Raw genomic sequence first — 17,927 nt, 5'->3', positions numbered from 1 at the left:
GTAGATATTTGCAGAGTGGTAGCAGCGAGACAAAGTTTAAACCTACTTGTTACTATAGTCAGGTAAGCTCCCTAGCATTTATTGTCAGCAATGCAATTTCTCAGCTGGTAATAGCAAAACAAAAAATAGACTTGAGATATTTCATCCCATAGAAAGAGTCCCTCTCCAAACTGTCCAGTTTTACTCACACCTTTGTAAACTATTTCCACTGGCTAAAAAGTGTGCAATACACTCTGGATGTTTCATTCCACGAGTAAAAATATATCACACCCATACTACAATGTCAAAAACGCCCAACGTTGGCAGACAGGAACTTTGCAAATATCTTGAAAGTCACAGCCTGTTGCACCAATATCTGGCACAGCCATCTTAGTATAAAGTGCCTTTATTACCTAATTTATGAACATCTCAGGCTTAACTCATTAGCACACTACAAATTTAATTGCTTTTATTATTCCATTGTGAAAACCATGTGGCCTATTTTATACTGCAGGTTCGGCTCTAGCACCCGTTACGCACTTATATCCGAAGTCAATCCCATCTAGCCAAAGTCTTACACTAAGTGCCGTTGCACCAGCAACACATACGTTGCAGAAACTAACAGAACCCCAGGAAGGCATTTCAAAACCTGTAGGTTCCTATCTGCAGACTTCCATAACCATCCGTACGAAAAGCCTTAATTCCGTAACGTAGCTAATGTGTATTTGCTACGGCTCAAATGGAGACCTTTAGTTTGCATTGGAGCAAACTGGGCTTTTAGCTTTAGTCCCAGTTCAGCCCCAGTGTTTTGGCCAAGATTGCAGCCATCAGAGCTGCTCTTAGCACATTGGAAATACTGGCTCTGTGACTGCTGCGCACGGAGCTCACGAACTTGTGTTTCTGAGAATATTTCTGTCAGCTAAACTCAACATCACAGAGAAAGCTTCCAGTAGCACACGCGTTGGCTGACATGGATGTCTGGGTATTCAGACATTTGTTTTGCTCTCTCGTTGCTGTTATGAACGTCAGGTGCTTCCATTTCAAAAATCTGGGCTGTTGCAAGCACGGAGCAATACACACATCACACAATAAAGCAAATTATAACCTGGCCCTGCAAGGTGGCTGAACACTTACAGTGCAGCGATGAACACTGTCAACTCCTTTAGAGCTCAGCTTTATCTCACACCTTGCGGGGTGACGATCCAAGGCAAGAAAGTTAAAAGGAAAAAGCTCTTGGTAGCCAAAACCTCCTCCGCAGTCTCAGCCTGTGACGAGGCCCGTCAGCAGCCCTGCGTGCTCACGCTTGACCCGTGTCCTGCTATGGAGCGTGAGGTTTCCAAGCTGGCAACGGCAGGGATGTTTTGCAATCCTCCTAATGGAATGACTGATAGGAGCTGACAGGCAGCCTCTCTGGGCAGCCTGGCCATCATCTCACTGCGAAAAATGTATTTCTCATTAATTCTTGAGGCTATTTTAGCAGATCATGCTGTGCCACACTTCACTACAGAAAAGTCCCTTCTTTAATCAAATCTGGGGGAAAATCCCATTGAGGTCAACGACTGTTGTGTGCACAGGCAGCAGTTAAGTGCCTAATATGCGTAAGTCCATATTGTCCCAGAGGTCTGTGGAGCTTGTTGCTGCTTTAAGAATTAATGTTGAAGTTTCTCATGTCAGAAAAGAGGTAACATTTCTCTTATCCCTCTTCATAAAAACCAATAGGTAATCCTCCCTCTTCTGTATCTATGGCCATTTTGAAGGACAACCCTTGCCTTGAAGCACTGAGCTTTTCATTTTCTGGTGGAAAATTGGGATGTAATGATTTTCCTCAACCTACACATGAGAAGAACAAAAAGATTTTGGCCCATAAGCAGGAAAATCATTCTTAAGACACTGCACTTGTATCCAGATTATCTCAGTGCAGCTTCTGAGCAGTTCATGGATTTCCTATGTTCTCATTGCATCATGGCTGAAACAACTTGTTAAAATTAAAATTATTAACATTTTTTCAGGGTAGAATGGGCCTCCTTCCTATATATGCCATTTCAGGGCTTCAGACCAGTCTGGCTTTGGAATACGCTATTTGTGAGACATAACTCTCAGCTGCAAAAATCAGCTTCATTCTGCTCTCAGGTACACTAGTAAAAATATGGCGTAATTGAAAACTGGATTGAGAAGGCAAATAAAATAACATAACAGAGAGTTTCTATCATGTTGATACTGATTTGGGAGCTTTTTATTGCTGTTGTTATTGCTGATATTTCCATTCCAGAAACAATTCTACATGTACAAAACCAAGGCATTTAACATTTTTCTTGTATTCTTTCTTCTTTAATAATATCTACCTCCACATATTTTCTACCTCCTTCTATTTTTCTGATACCAGATCATTCATGGTGGAATAATTGTTGCTTGACTCATACTTATATTTACATGATAAGAGAAGTTATTAGTTTAAATGTCATAATTATTAAAACAGATGGATTAATTGTCTCTAATTTCAGGAAAGATGGATTTATTTAATACCAGCTGAATGTAATAGGCAACACATACCTTGCTGTAGTTGGTAGCTGTTGAAATCCCAATATGAAACAAAATACCAACCCAATTAGGGTTTTAACTGTTAACAGAGGCCCATAAATCATGTCTCAAAGATGTTCAACAGGAACAACCTGGCCAGAAAAGCTCCAGGCCATTTAAAAAAACCCTACAGAGCAGCTCAGAAGTAATGTGCATATTTCACAAGTAGAATTTTCAATTCATTCTGGCTTTTACTGCATTGAAAAGCAGAGCTTTAAGATTTACAAAAGAAACCTGAGAAATCAGCATAGAAAACCAGCCATTCTGTGCTGTTCTCAGGCCCTTATTGTTCCCTCGAGTTGCAAAGGTCCTTAAGAACTTACACATTCATTACCCTCTTCCCTTTTTTTTTTGTATACCATCTCCGTTCTTCGGGGTGATGAAGCTACAGGCAGGAGTTTGTGCTGTTCCCAGGATCATTACTGGTTATGTGGCTTTCCATCTGCACATCTGCTCTTGAGGAACTACAGAGGACATCACACAAAAAGAGATAAAGTCACTTTTCAGAAACATCTCTATATACAGTCAACTTGTCTTCTACTAAATTAGCAGCCATTCAGCCACATAAAGTAGTTTGCTATTGCAGTGACTCAGGCATGATTTTTCGCTGCCCCTTTGAACAGTGCTGTCCATTTTACAGGCTAACCACATCAGTCACCATCACTGGCTGTCTGATTCATCTCTTCACATTTAAGTCAAGTTCCCAAAATGTGTTGAGCTCAGTGCTAGGAAGGACTGACATCTCCTTCAGTTAGTTTCTGCATTTTAGTTTCCTTTTATTTTTCTTTTTATCCCCCCCCCCCCCCTTTTTTTTTTCTCTTTTTGGGCTAAAAGCCCTGAAAAGCCCCCACAGTAAGCATCCCACATTTCTCCCAGGAGTATTTCCTAGCCAGGGTCACTGCTGGTCTCTCAAGTACTTGCCTGAATCACCGGATGGATGCAGCATCCAGGTGTTGGCCAGTGGCTCTGACTACATTCACGTAAGGCACTCAGCGATGCTCAACCTTTAGCTCTGCCTGTCTGAGTTAAGACGTCCCCCCGAGCCCAGGCTACCAAAACTGTTCAACTGAGCACAGTTTATAATCCCCTTCCACAAAAAACCCCTGCTGTTTAAACTGTGATCCATTCCTGACATAGTGGGAGCCATGCAGAGCTGACCCAACGCCCGCCAAGGGCTTGTGATGGCGAAAGGCTTCTCCCAGCGCTGGAAGGGCAGTCCTGCTGCTCAGAGCAGTCACAGTGAATTGCCTTATTGGAATTAGGGTATTTCTCACCGTGAAAACTCTCTCATCCTTAAGAAGGGGGCGATCTTAACAAAACTGGTTAAAAGCTATGGTTTTGGCCAATAGCTTCATGTAGAGGGGAACTGGCCTGTTCACAGGGGCGGTTCTTTGATGTTTGCATCCACTGCCTCGCTGCCCCGTTGCAGATTTACGTCCGCCTCTGTTACCACGGAACAGAGGAAGCGTGTCTGCACCGCAGCTAGCCGGGTGGCCGAGAGCCTGCCAGCACAGCACGCCAGGCACGCTGACTACCCACGGGAGCTGGGCTCGCTGCGCTGGACCGGCTCCGCTCACGTCGCAGCGTCTCGGGGAGTCGCGAGGCCCCAGCTGGGGCAGGGGTAGGTGGCCCAGGCCAGGAGCCACCTCTGCAGGGAGGCTTGGAGGTAGAGCTCCCACCTGGTACGGATACACACGGTAGCTACCCGTGGCAACAAACCATAATTCGAGCAGTAGCAGGGGCTCACCTCGTCAACGCTCTGCGTCAGCCCTGCAAAGCAAATATATCCTGTTTCTTTGGTCTCAGAGTCGCTCCACCATAGCAAAGAAACAGTGAAATCCTTCACATTTACCCCTGTGCTGAGATGAAAGGGTAAGATCCTCCGTTGGTAGCAAGTGATACAAGAGCTGAGGACTCCCGGGGCACTCTCCGTGCACGTGAGTTTGTGAGACTGGAGGACGGGCTTAGGGCAGAGAGCTTCCCCCAGCTAGAATTGTGTTTCCACATTCCTGCTCAGTCCCTGCTTTCCCAGCTGCCAGTGTCACGGACTGCGCGTTTCATAGCAGCCTCCCGCCTTTTCCGTACTCTATGTATTCTGGGGTATTTCTTTAATGAATAGTGATCTCTTTGGAAGGATATAAAGCATGGATTTCTTTTCTCCCAAAACATAAAGAGATACTTATGGGAGTAGCAAACAGATCTTGAAGCCTAAGGTAACCCATCTGCAATACCTCCTCTGCCTTTCAGAAGTCCGCAGAATACACAGATCTATCACCGTGGTGCTCTGCAAATCCGCTTTCAAAATATACTGCATACAAAATAACTCGCAGGGACTTAAATACGTTAATAACTTAAGAACCTAAATAAGCTGATATTTGATGTGACCTACATTAATAGGGAGGCATTACATGGCAGATAAGCAGAAAGTTCTCATCCATTGTATAATACGTGATTTATTCATACCATAAACATATTGAGAAAAGGATATGCTCTGGTATTCTGTCTACTTATTTTTCCCGCAGAAAAAAAAATAAAAATTATGTAAGAAGATCATGCTGGTGAGAAGATATTCATATCACAACAGCAACAGACTTAGTGGCAGGGCTGCCAGATACTTCTTTATGGTTGGAAAGATATAGAGAAAAGCGCATAGGTTGCACTGCAGTGCACCCATAATTCTAACTACCAGCCTAAGAGTGGAAGCAGTTCATAGAAGAGGCTAATGGCTTTACCCTGACTGATACCATTGCATTAATAAAAATCATCAATAAAAGCATCAGTTCCTGCTGTACTGTAAATGAGACCATGGCTGAGTGTGCACTGCAGCTGCAAGATAAGGCACTAGAAAGATATCTAAATTTTTGGCTAATTCTAGATGTCAAGATAATTGGATTTTCCAAATTAAACCTTTCTGTAGTTAAAGAGGATTAAGGTTAGGGACTGTAGCAGGGAAAGCTACTCACACTGTTATGAAGAATTTTTTGCTACAGTGCCATTTTTCTTCTTCTATGTCTGCTCTAAGCAGGCAAAATGGCAAGAGCTTCATAAAAATATTGAAGTAGTTATATCATTTGCCATCAAAAGTTGGCATGGGAAAGCTTTGTTTCTCGTGCATCTACCTATTCATTTTATGAGCTCTTAACAGAATTTTAGTGGGTGTTGAAGGGACAACGTAAGATTGTTTCGGCTAAAGTTTATTAAAAGGTCTGTGAAATGTAACATTACTAGATACGGTAGAAGGTAGGGATATTGCAGAGCCAAGGTGCTCAGAGAAGAGGAGTATGTAGTGTTGGGTCAAATATATGCTTAAACCCTTGATCAAAACAAAGTTTGTTGTTCAGGAATGTCTTTTGGCTTTTTAATTGTCGTGATAGCAATGTACATCCCTCAAACCTCGTGAACACTCTGTTTCATGAAGGAATTAATTGGTATTTTAATAGAAGTGCTGACAATATAAATACTCCTTGAGACACTTTGTCTCCAGATGGTTTCTCTGCAAACTTTCTCTGATTCCCCACACTTCCAAAACAAGGATATAAACCTCCTGACATAGCAGAGCATGAGTCAGTCCCATAACTACAAAAAGAAATCTTCCCTATCATCACATTACTCTGCAGCCTCTTCTTGTGCAAGTTCTTGCATCTTTGCTGAAGCAATAGATTTTGTCCGCTGCTGAGGTAAACCACCAAATTCAGTGGACTCATGTCAATCATGGTCCTTACATTATTGTACATTGCTAGAGAAGCTCTTTCTTATAGTTTAAGGTCATCTCAAGGACTTCACTTTTTCTGACTCTGCTGGAATTGAAGGCTGGAGTGTAGCACCATGTGATGAGATATCGCTGCAGAGCTCGCTTGCAAGATATGCAAAAAAAAAAATTGTCTTTCTTTATCATCTCTATCAGTTTAGCAGCTACCCCCATACTCATGAAAGAGCCTAACACTTCTTCCACTCCAAGGCCAGAACAGCAACATCCTCCCTGATGTATCTGAGAGGACATTGCAGAAAGGACCCTTCACATGCAAAGACACAAAAACACATGCAAAAGGGAAAAAAAAGTTGTCCTGTCCTCTCTGCAAGGACTCTCTTGAAAGTCCATTGGAGGCCTTGCAATCCCCTCCACAGTGTGACTATATCTTGAGTAGCTGCCCGGTGTACAGCACGACAGATGATGTTCTGTAGGCATCCCTGTTTCCTGGACACATTGCCAGATATTCATCCACGGGTATAGACTTCAGTGCATAAAGGCTTAAGCAGAAAAATCCTTAGGGATTTCACCGTATAAAGTTTTCTCCTCCAAAGTTTTTATGGGCTGAAGTTTTATACCCTTAAAGACTTTACCCCATAAAAATCCAAGAGGATAATAAAACAAATAGCATCTATGTCCAGGGTCAGTATCTTGGGGAAAAAAAATGCTCTTGGGTAATAATAATACCTTCAGTAGCAGTATTGACCAGAAACTAGGGATCTATCCTTTTCCCCGTTGGCTGACATATTACAGTTGTTGCCCTCTGAGCTAGTCACTATTTGCATGCTGTGCAGAGTAGCCATGGGTACATGGCAATGCAGAAATATTATAGGCGTGACTTTGAACTGTTCTTGAGGATGATAAAGCCAAAACTGAACTCTGCAGGCAGAATACAGAGCTTGTCTGGTTCAGCCGCTCATGTTTTCATCTCGCTGCCTCACTCCATGTATTTTAAATCCAAAGTGTATGGATACACCCAAAAACACATTCCCGTGCTCGTATTAATCCGGATTAGGAAATGGCTGCCAAGCTATAGAAAATAAGCAGAATACCCAACATCTCACACAAAATAAGGCTGAGCTAATTCTGTGCCTATATTTACACACAAAATTCAGTAAAACTTGGACAAGTAGGCCTCTGCTTTTTAAAAAATGCACCTTGGAAAGCTAGATTGGTAGCATTGTTTTGCTACTGATCCTCTGAGGGCTCTGAATGACAAGATAATTAAAGTCCATAGAAATATGAAATCCTAAAATCACTTTCCTATAAATCAGTGCAGACTGGTAAGTATTCCCGCAGGGAGGAATGGGCATGGATGCATTCATGGGCCCCCGAGCTCTTGGCAGGAGGACACACTTGTCATTTTCTGGTCTGATACCTCCAGATCTGTGGCATTAACCGTGGATAACACGGCTGTGCCTGTGGAAAGCTGGAACTCCTCCTCACCAGGAGGGAAGGTTATTACTGCCCCGGGTGGTCATGATACTATTACACACATTTGAAGCTTGTTAATTTTCCAGGGCTAAATACTGCCCACTCCAGATTGCTTCCATTCCAGTAAATGCAGGATAATGGGCTGACTAAATATAGTAATCTAAAATATAAACAAATCCCCAGTGATACCCTCGACATCCAGGCAGAGCATTCAGTGTAAGAGCACTCAGGGTGCACGCATGGCAGCCTATCCCAATATGTGCTCAAAACAATTATAGCATTTCTATGGTATTTCTGCACACCCCATACTGATAAACAGGATGGAAATAAACTGGCATAAGACCATATCAGCGGACCTGTTGTCTAAAGCCATTAAAGAGAAGGACATAGATACTTAACTAATTGGCACTCTCAGCCTTCCGTTCCAGGTTGGTGGGAGCAGTCGTCAGCTAAACAAATGACTCACAGAGGCACACTATGTCTTGGATAATTTTACATAGGTGGAGGATAGACTGGAGAACAAAAGTGAGGACTTATCAATAAAACACCAAGCTAGTCCCATAATGATACCTTCTGTGAATCACTTCAATGTATGAGGCGATCTGGGAGATTCATGCACCCTATTAAAAAATATATATCTTTTCCTCTCATGCTTTTCTGACCATCTCTATTAACTTTGTGTTAGTATTGCCACTATTAACCGTGTTTGCGCTTTCGCCAAGATACGTTAACGAAGCCTTGCAGTTCCCCCCAGTTTCCAGAAAGGACTGCCCAGGTCGAGAAGACAAAATCCTTGTTAGCAACAGACGCGGCCAAAGCAGCGCTGAGCGTGGTCTTACCCAAACCCCAACCCCGGAGGAACTGCAGCTCAACCTCCCTTGCACTGATGGATAAGAGTACCGAGCAAGGTTGTTTCCAGGCTGGTGGCTCCTCCTGGCAGTTCCTGCACCAGTTCATTGGGGTCCACTGAGTGTGAAATCCACCTCTCCGCATAAGACCAGCACAATGCATCATCTGAATCATTTTTAAGGGATGACAAGGTTCATAAGCTTCGTGTTGCCCTCTGCACAGGAGTGAATTTTACTCTTAATGCAAATGGTGTTTAAATGCAATATTTTAAGACTAATATTCCGTATAGACACAGTGTCTGATTCATGCCAACCCAAGGGGTAATATGAATGCTTAGTATTGTTTAACAAGCTCCCAAGGACTGAATAAAACCCTCAGATGAAAGATGTGACCTTCAGCGAGCATGGGATCACTTTTTCTTTTCATCTAAAAAACAATTTATCTAATACTTTTCTCCTCATTGAAGACATAGGCTCGCTGCATTGAAAACTGTTTACAAATGTTCTTTCTCCATTAAATTGATTTTCTGAGTATAGATAGGCAGTGTTTTCTGGAACTAATTTAAATTCCCCTCTAATTAATATTCAAGACCAAAATATGTTATCTTTGCATGACTGTGCAATTATTAAAGGGAAAATATCGTCTGTGAAAGTAATTATTTTTCTTTTTTTTTTTTTTTTTTTTTTTTTAACTAGCCGTTAACTGACATGAAATGTATCATTCCTTTGCCTTTTTTAGGCTATGATTGAAGAAGCCATCACTAGAGAAGAATCTTTTTCGGTTATGTACACACCATTTGTGACAGAAGTCAAGGCTGACAAAATAAACAAGATAAAGGACATCTTTGCTAAAAAGCACCCTGATTACGTGGAGCACATATATACAGGTAACAGCAGATTTCACATGCTCTTAAGCACTATATACTCTTTGTGCGTGTGGCTGACAAAAAGAGTTTGAGTCTGGAGCATGAACCTTTACATTTCTACGCTCCTGGGGGAGGAAATTAACTTCTGAGATTTGCTCTGATTGTACATGATTTAGGTAATCAAATCAGTACTTAGGCGAAGCACAGACTTTTACACCGCAAATCCCCATAAAGATGATTTTTATCCATGTTTCAGTTGTTGAATTTCATTATCGCAACTAATCTTTTGTTCAATGGTAGATTTGCAGTGTATTGTGGTGACAGCGAGACCCAGGTTCATTCCCATCTCCGTGGCTTTCCATCAGTCACTGACGGTCATCCCTGCAGCAAGGCTTTCGCTTTCCAAAAATATCCTCCCTTCTACAAGCACTAATGGACTGACCGCCACCTTTGAGAGGATCTCAGCTGCAGGGATGGGAATAGGTAGCCAGGTTTCCTTTAGCCTGTTGAAGACAAGTAGGAGCCAGAGTGAACAAGGGCTTTGCAGAGCCTGTTGTCATCTCCTGGCAGAGCAAACTCAAATAGCATCTCCTGGAATAAACAGACACTTAAATTCTGGTGACCACAGCCTTATTTCAAGAGGAACGGGCATGACATTTTGGCAAAAGAGAGGCAGGGGAATAAAAGGCATTTCTTACTATCATTAACCTGGTGACTTGGAACATAGTTGACCCTGATAACGCTTGGCTTTGAGCTGGTGATTGAGAAACGCAAAGGGAAAAGTACATTTCTCAGGTCAAATTCTAGAAAGCCTCTATCCTCGTCACACAAAGTAGATGTGTAGCTCAGCCCTCACTGCCGCTTCCAGCAGGGTGGTCTGAAAGGCTGAGATGCTGCCCGCTCCCTGCAAGAGTTACACCCAGGTCAGAGATGACGGCTTAGTCCTTGTAGCACCGCTGAGCCCCAGCACTCAGCAGATAAATAAAGCTTCCAAAATTGTGTCCTTGGGGAGGAAAAGAAAATCTATTTGAAAAACACAAATAGGAATTAGGAAACCAAGTGTTTACCACAAAACTGTGCAAATATTTAACACAAGTAAACTCGTTTTATTCATTTTTGTTTTGCTTTAGGAAACCAGTATAAAACTAGATCGTGTTTTGCAAGTTGCAGACCACCCATGTATTGAGTTTCTGGCAGTAGCCTTGGGGTTGTCTGAAGAGGGAAAATAAGGACTTATCTATCACAGAGGTTGTAAAATCCTTGTCTACCGTTTACTTGCTGGTGTCGCTTTGTGGAGAATTTCCAGGGAAAAAAGTATTGGCATTAGAAGGACCATAAAACAAAACTCCCTGAATCCGATTTTTAAAAAGATAAATTCATGTTTCACATAATCCTCTCTATTTACAGCAAGGGTGAGACTTCCAAGAGCACATAAACAGCAAAAGTGTGCAAGTGTTGCACTGAAACTCAGTTTGTGTTCATAAATCACTGAATGACTCTGAAAGTGTCACCAGTCATTTTCTCACTCCTCCCAATAAGGAAAAGCTAGAAGGAAAAAAATAAAAGGGTAGAAGATCCCAGTCCTATAGTACTTTAGTCAATTATAAAACAGATTGAATAGAGCCAGTTCTGCCCTCAAATATGTTTGTTTACAAAAATCTATTGGTTAAAAGACTTGCTTCGATTTTACACAAATTTCTCTGAGTGCAGGTTCTGGGATCACTGAATTTTCTAGGAATTAAATGGGATAGATAGCCAAGGAAAAACAATACGGGTATCAGGTTTTGAGAGTGCAGCGATGTGAGAGGTCTCATGCAGGCAGGACCTCTGCCAGCCTCCCTCCTTTCTGTCCTGGAAACCCTCAGAGAGAGTGGATGCTGCTCCTTTCCCTAGGCTCAATGCTGACATAACTCACAACGGTGTTAGGGTTAGGTGAAGTCAACCTAGTAGGGGTTTCTCAACTTATCTATTCAGATCTGACCTAAAAATCACACTGCCCACCAGAAAAACATCACAAGCAACAACTTTAGCTCGTTGTCGGTGTGGTACCACTGAGCGTTCGACCTGCAGGTCTATCTCACATAGGTGAAATTAAAAATATGAGCTAAGCCCCATTTTAACAGTGGGTGTGAAATACCAGACATCTCACGAACATGTTATTTTAAATAACCTTCCTATTCTGTAACAATCATCCGTCCAATTTTAGTCCAAGTTCTGCTAGAGTGTAAGGACCGAATCGATTTCCAAGGAAAAGGAGCATATACACATTTAAATCCAAGTATACAATGCAGTTTGGTGCAAAATTGAGAATCCGTCAGAAGCAGAACATGCTGCAAGGGAAATATCAGGTCCACTCGCTTTGATTTATACAGGGGTAAGTCCGGAGAGCTCTGAGTGGGGTTCTCCATTTGTCACCGTGACCGCACAGCCTGGCATCTTAAAAGCAGAGCTCACTGAAAACAGAGCACTCCTTTGTGAAAAGTGACACTGACATTCAATCTAGGTTTATTTTTTGCAGGGGAAGGGGAGGGAGGAAAAGACTGGTCTGGTTCCCCAAGCAAAGGTGGTTTATACAATCGCTCTGAGCATCTGTCCTCGCGGAGGTCAGGGCAGACCAACTCAGCCGATACACAGGTTTTTTGGCAGTGGCAGTCACAAACTCTGGCCAAGCCACAGCACATGCTGTCACGTGCCAGCCGGGTGGATCAGAAAGGACAAGCAGGAAGCCTGGGGTTACGGTGGTGGTGATGGTAAAAGCACAAATCCGTAGGAAATCAAACCTCATAAATTCAGGGAACAACAAAACCGGCTTTTTTTGCAGTTAAAAGATCAGGATGTTATGTTACTGAAGTGTTGAGTTATTAATGCTTTGGATGATCAGCATTGAAAAGTGCATAAATGGGAAGAACATGTTTTATCTTATGCATCAGCAAAATTTAAGCTGTTGATGAAAAAGGTTGCAAAGTCTGGAATTTCAAAACCCAGTTATAGCTGGATGGGTTGGTTTCGTCACCTTTGTTTTGGCAAGCTTTCTGGATTACATTTCACTCCTTCTTAGACTTCCTATTTTTTCCTCCAAAAAAGTAACTTCCCTTGCAACTGAGAAGAAACACGACAGTGGAAATTATTTTCATTTCCCTATTCCAGATCCTCATGGACTCCACATCTTGCCACAGACGGCTAAGTGGCCGTCCCTGCCTCCCCAGCAGTACTTACTGACTCTGGGTTTCAGAAAAAAACATATTGGAAAAATCTTGGAAAGGTGCTCAAGTAGAAAACTGCCGATCTTTTCAGGTACGCCAATTTGCTTAATAGCTGTGATAGCTCAGGGGTGACCTCCATGATCCTCGCTGAATGAGGGGGCTTGGGGGGTTTCTTGGGACCCATTTCTCTGTGCCAGCAGCCCTGACTGTCCAGACAGCTCTCCCCATCCTCCTCTCTCCTCCTCCAGTTTGCCTGTCATCGCACTAGATCCTCTATGGAAAATGTATATGAATAAACACAGTATATGGTTTTGTGATTTCATTTCCTAGACCGGAAAGCACCTTTCAGTCCTCCCACAAAAGAAGAAACAAAAAGATATTGGGATAGCACTGGGAAAAATATCATGCCAGTAATGGATTTTATAAGAAGCACCAAATTAACTGTGAGTATAAAATTCACTTTCTGGTGTGTAGTTTGTGTGGCAGCAGAAGCCTGTGTGTGTGTGAATGACATGTGCTTTTTGGTGGGTAATTCATTCTGCACATGCTCCTCCTGTGTCCAGAAATGCTCAGTGAATTGCATTAGGAACAGAGTTCAATTGGGTTTTAGATACTTTTAAAAAGTAGCCCTAATTATTTAACAGTGTACCCAGTTTATTTAAAAATCACTTTGCATGCAATTTTCTCAAATCTTTATGGCCTATTATATTATATCCCTACTTCACATAACCGCCAAAACTACTTGCTATATTTAATACCCATAGTATACTACACATATCATCAGGATCTCCATCAAGAGTTAATAATTGCTACTTGAAGCATTTCTAGTGATTTAGATCCTGATCCCTATGTCGTGAAGTATGTGAAATAACCTTCAAATCTGTTACAACCATATTGAAGGTATATTAGTTAATTCTACTCCATACTTTCTGCAATAATGTACACAGCTTTTTAACACCATGGCTTTTGATTAGCACAAAAGGTCAAAAATCAAATTTGCATGTAGACTAGACTGTTTTAATGCAATTCTTAAATTATTCTCCTGAAAATAAGTGGAAGAAGCCTCTCCTCCCCAGATTGTAAATGCTAATGTTAACGCTTTTTCCCTAGCAATAACAGTTTTTTACTTTTCTCTATGTTGAAGGAATCGGAGCCATTTCCTCGTCAGGGGTGTCTTAGCAAATCACAGGATTTATATTCTTAGGTTTTGATACCAGATAGGAGATTGACAAAAACTGCTACTTAGCAACCCCTAGAAAGGAAGAAACATTAGCTAGATATTTGGGGAAGCTATATCTCCTTTACTCTCAGAGAGCAGCTGCTGAAACAACAATAAGTGCTTGAACTCACATGCTTAGTGGGAGGTAAAGGTGCTTAGCACTTCGCCAAAATGGGCGCTCGTAAAGCATCTGCACCGGTGCGAGGCAGGTGGAGCAGGCTGAGGGCAGACACCCTCAAGGAAACACACTGCTGCTTCTTTCCGGTTCTCTCCTGAAGCCATGTGCTATTGACTTCGGATGACCAAAAGCCCGAGTTATTTATGTGCAGGCTAATAGAAGTGGCATCTTCGGGAAAGTGAAATATCTGTTATTGCTGTGTGCATTGTACTTCGAACATTTAAGAAGCTAGACGTATAAACAGACAGTGGGTTGGGTACTGGATACAGAATAAAACCCTGGTCTTTCTGAAAGCCTCAGTAAAACTGCAATTTTTTAAATTTTTCTCGGTCCCACAGTCCTCTCTTTGGGTATAACATAGAGCTTTTAGAGGTGAGATTCCTCTATTGCAGTTATTCCGCTTCTAAAGAGTATCAGGAAGAGAAAAACTTTGAAATCAGATATCTTTTGGATTCCCCATAACTACCCTGTTCTGTAAATGAATTTGGAGGAACAGGACCACATGGTTCAAGCAGAGATACGCGGCATCTGTTATCCAGGGTACAGGAAAAAGAAAAACTCATCATGTAAGGGATGAGAGCATAGTGGTGTGTTAGGATTTCCCAAGCCAGACCCCACTAGCTGTATGCATTTACACTGTTCCTACACAGTAATATTTTCTACCAGCTCTAGACCTCACCTCATACATTTAAATATTCTTGCTGAAACAGAAGAGGGCTCCCAAAAGTGAAATCCCAGCACCACTGAAATCAGCAGCAAACTTCCCTTGTTCCCAAGGAGGTCAGCATAGCATCCGCGTGGTTCAGGCAAGGTCTACCCACGTGCCGCTTCCAGCAGCAGCGAGAACGGGGTAACAGGCCTGAGTCATGGTCCTATAGACTTATAACCAGCCACCAGAGGGTCAGTATGGGAGCTTTGATGGAGAGGAGGAAAGCCCCAAGACAGAAGAAATTACCACTGAGTTAGAACAAACAGCTGCCAATTCCACATCCATCATCGGTGGAAACATATTCACTTTCCCTTCTGTTTTCATAGCCTTGAAAGATCCGGGCAAGACAGAACCTCTGACCCAAAGAGCAAATGACAAAGCTGATTATACCTGATAATACAGATAGGCACAGAGCCAGAACTGCTCTGCTATTAGTGATTAAAATCTCTTTATGGGCCTGGCAGAGATTTGGCCACTTTCGCTTCCTTGAAAGTATTCCAAAATTTTCTTCAAGCTAGAAATACGATTCCATCATATTTCTGTCACACACAAACTAAATTAAAAACTTCTGGAAGACAACCTTCAGATACAGACTCTAGCTTTACAACTTACTTTAAGAAGATAAAAGAATATATTTGTTTTTAATAGAATAAACATTCCTTTCTGCCCTCTTCTTCATTTGCAGACACAAACGTACAATCCAAAATGCTTGTCCTAATCAGATTATTTTTGACAAAAACATCTGAGTGCTAAAGCAAAGCTTATTAAGCCACGGCAACCCTTAATATAAGTCAATTCTTCCACCTCAGTTTTGCAGCTCCACAACCTAGAGTTAATTATGTGATTTATACACGCACCACTGTTGGTAAGACGTGAAGTTAAAGGTTTAAAAAAGCAGAGCATTTTCTGTTGGCCCCCCTTCTTCATAAAGAACAGCCAGTCCCATTTAAATCAAGGGGACACTTGTGTATTGTAAAGCAAGAAGCATGTGAGAGAGGATGTCGCAGGCTGGTCCCCACGCAGCATCGTCTGCTGCTGGTGGGGAAACGCCATAAACCTCATCCACCCAGAAATACATACCATGACACAAAGGTTATGGTATGTGCCTTAAAAAATATATGTCAGTCAGCCCTTCAGCTACTTGTATTCCAATCAAGATTACCAGCACCAGCGAGTGGTTATTCTATGAAGGGATTTCACCCGGGTAATTTCAGCCGCTTTGCACGCACCAAGTTTGCCTTTCTCCTGCTGTAGCCCCATGTCGATGGCACATGATGCTACTTAACAGGAGAACCAGTGGCCGGGAGGGCTTATTAGACTGCTCATATTATAAAGGTGAACAAAACCTACCATATGATTCACAGCATGATGCATACATTTACAGATCTCACTGTTTTGTTGTCTGTTTTATAAGTAGAGGGAAAGTGTTTACTACATACAGATTTCAGCACACACATTTTCTGGAGAATACCAGGGGCATTAAAGAAACATTATGATGGATTTTTTCCGCTTGTTATTACAATACACTACAGAGATGTTTGTAAGGCATAACTTCATTCAGATTTTGAGCTGAAAAATAGCGCTAAAGACTCCACAATAGAAAAGAAGAACTACCGGGGGGCATTCCAGACTTTTGTAAAGTGGTGCTCTTAAAGCTGATGGTTAAACATGCCACACGTATGGGATACGACAGATCCTGCTTTAAATCCAGGCTGACCAGCCACTTTGCTTTTCTTTTTCTTTAGCACTCCTAGCATTCAGCAATTAAACTTTATTTATAAATAGAAGTGGCATAACGGATGACTCCTTTCTTGAGCATAAAGAAAAGCGAAAAGAGGGGGTATCATCCCAAAATTCTCATTACATGAAATGACATGATTCACTCCTCTCACATGCTCTCCAGCTCCTTTCTGCAACGAAAGCCTGTCCTATCTTTGCTCCGGTTGTTAGTGCTGGGTATTTGGCAATAGCCGGTAAGCTCCATCCAGAATGGGCTGATCTGGTTTTTGTAGGTGCTTTTTCATCCCAAGGTCAGAGGACTGAAGATGTCCCAGGGCTGATCCTCACGCATCAGGACCTTATTGCTCTCCTAGAAGGAAGGTCTTTGAAGATGCCTCTGGGGATAAACACCTTTTTTTTTTAATTTTGTCTAAAGGGAATTCGTGCAGCAAAAATTTTCTGGGGAAAGCTTTCTTGGAAGGACCCCCGCCTCAGGCAAGGCTGCCTATTAAGAATAAAGTCCTCAAGAGAAAGTCCATCAATTGCTCCTTTTTAGTTTTTTCTTTAAATTCTCCTTGGAATACTAGACAATAGGGGTAAGGCCCATCTAGAAAGTAATAGCATCATAATTGAATCATTTATTGTCTCAATATGTTACTGCATTTCTAACCAGGATGCAACTGTGACTCCCCATACTTCATTTGTTGGTTACTTTTCAACCTGATTCCTCAAATGTCTCTCTCTTCTCTTTGTTGAAGGAGCCAACTCTTTTCCACTGAAGTCTCCATTTAAGGTTGCTCTTTACTTAACCTTCACTGTGCCTACTTGAGCTGCTTTCGTCTTCATCTGATTGCCTGGCCACTTTATTATGTTTTTTACTGCAGCTTAGTAGCCCCTTGAATTCTGCTATCGTTCATGTAATTCTCATCATGTGGTTCAGCTCCCCGTGGAATTTTTTTCTCCTGCCAGCAGCAGTTATTTACTTTCTCTTTCTGCATTTTTCATTGTCACCGAAACACCACCTCTGACAATGTTCAACCTCCTCTAATCCCTTCCAAAAACCCCGCTGTCCGTTATTTATTTATTTACTCCCAGCGTACTGTAAACTTAAATATCATTGCTATGTCCACAGAGTGCATGTTGGCACAGATGCCCAATTTGTTTCCCATAGCTACGTGGCATGCTCTCATATTTTTCTGGAGAGTCAAGCAGAGAAAAAATTGTTTTCTTTTTGCCTTAACTTTCTTAATCATTGGAGAAGCCCCCAACAGACACAGCATGATGAGAGGATTTTTACCTGCTTTCTTAGCTGATGATTCAATATACTCATTTCTTAGTGCTTACACAAAAAGGTTTTGGGCGGATTTCAAGAATAGCAGGGGAAAACCTTTTGCTGCATCTAAAATGTTGTGAGACTATTTCATGTTGATAAGAGCTCACTCTCTCA

At 42.0% G+C, this 17,927-nt stretch overlaps 1 protein-coding gene across 1 annotated transcript in view; it reads left to right on the top strand.

Annotated features, from left to right (window-relative positions):
• SPATA16 (spermatogenesis associated 16) overlaps window positions 1-17,927 on the top strand; it is an 81,205-nt gene that overhangs the window by 42,356 nt on the left and 20,922 nt on the right. Inside the window, exons 5-7 of the mRNA XM_075509049.1 lie at window positions 9,326-9,473; window positions 12,600-12,746; window positions 12,986-13,098. Of these exons, the coding sequence (XP_075365164.1) occupies window positions 9,326-9,473; window positions 12,600-12,746; window positions 12,986-13,098 (408 nt within the window). The remainder of the gene's footprint in view (window positions 1-9,325; window positions 9,474-12,599; window positions 12,747-12,985; window positions 13,099-17,927) is intronic.

The sequence above is a fragment of the Mycteria americana genome, chromosome 7 (genome assembly GCF_035582795.1).
Source record: "Mycteria americana isolate JAX WOST 10 ecotype Jacksonville Zoo and Gardens chromosome 7, USCA_MyAme_1.0, whole genome shotgun sequence".
Lineage (NCBI taxonomy): Eukaryota > Metazoa > Chordata > Aves > Ciconiiformes > Ciconiidae > Mycteria > Mycteria americana.
This window is presented reverse-complemented; position numbering and strand designations above follow the sequence as displayed.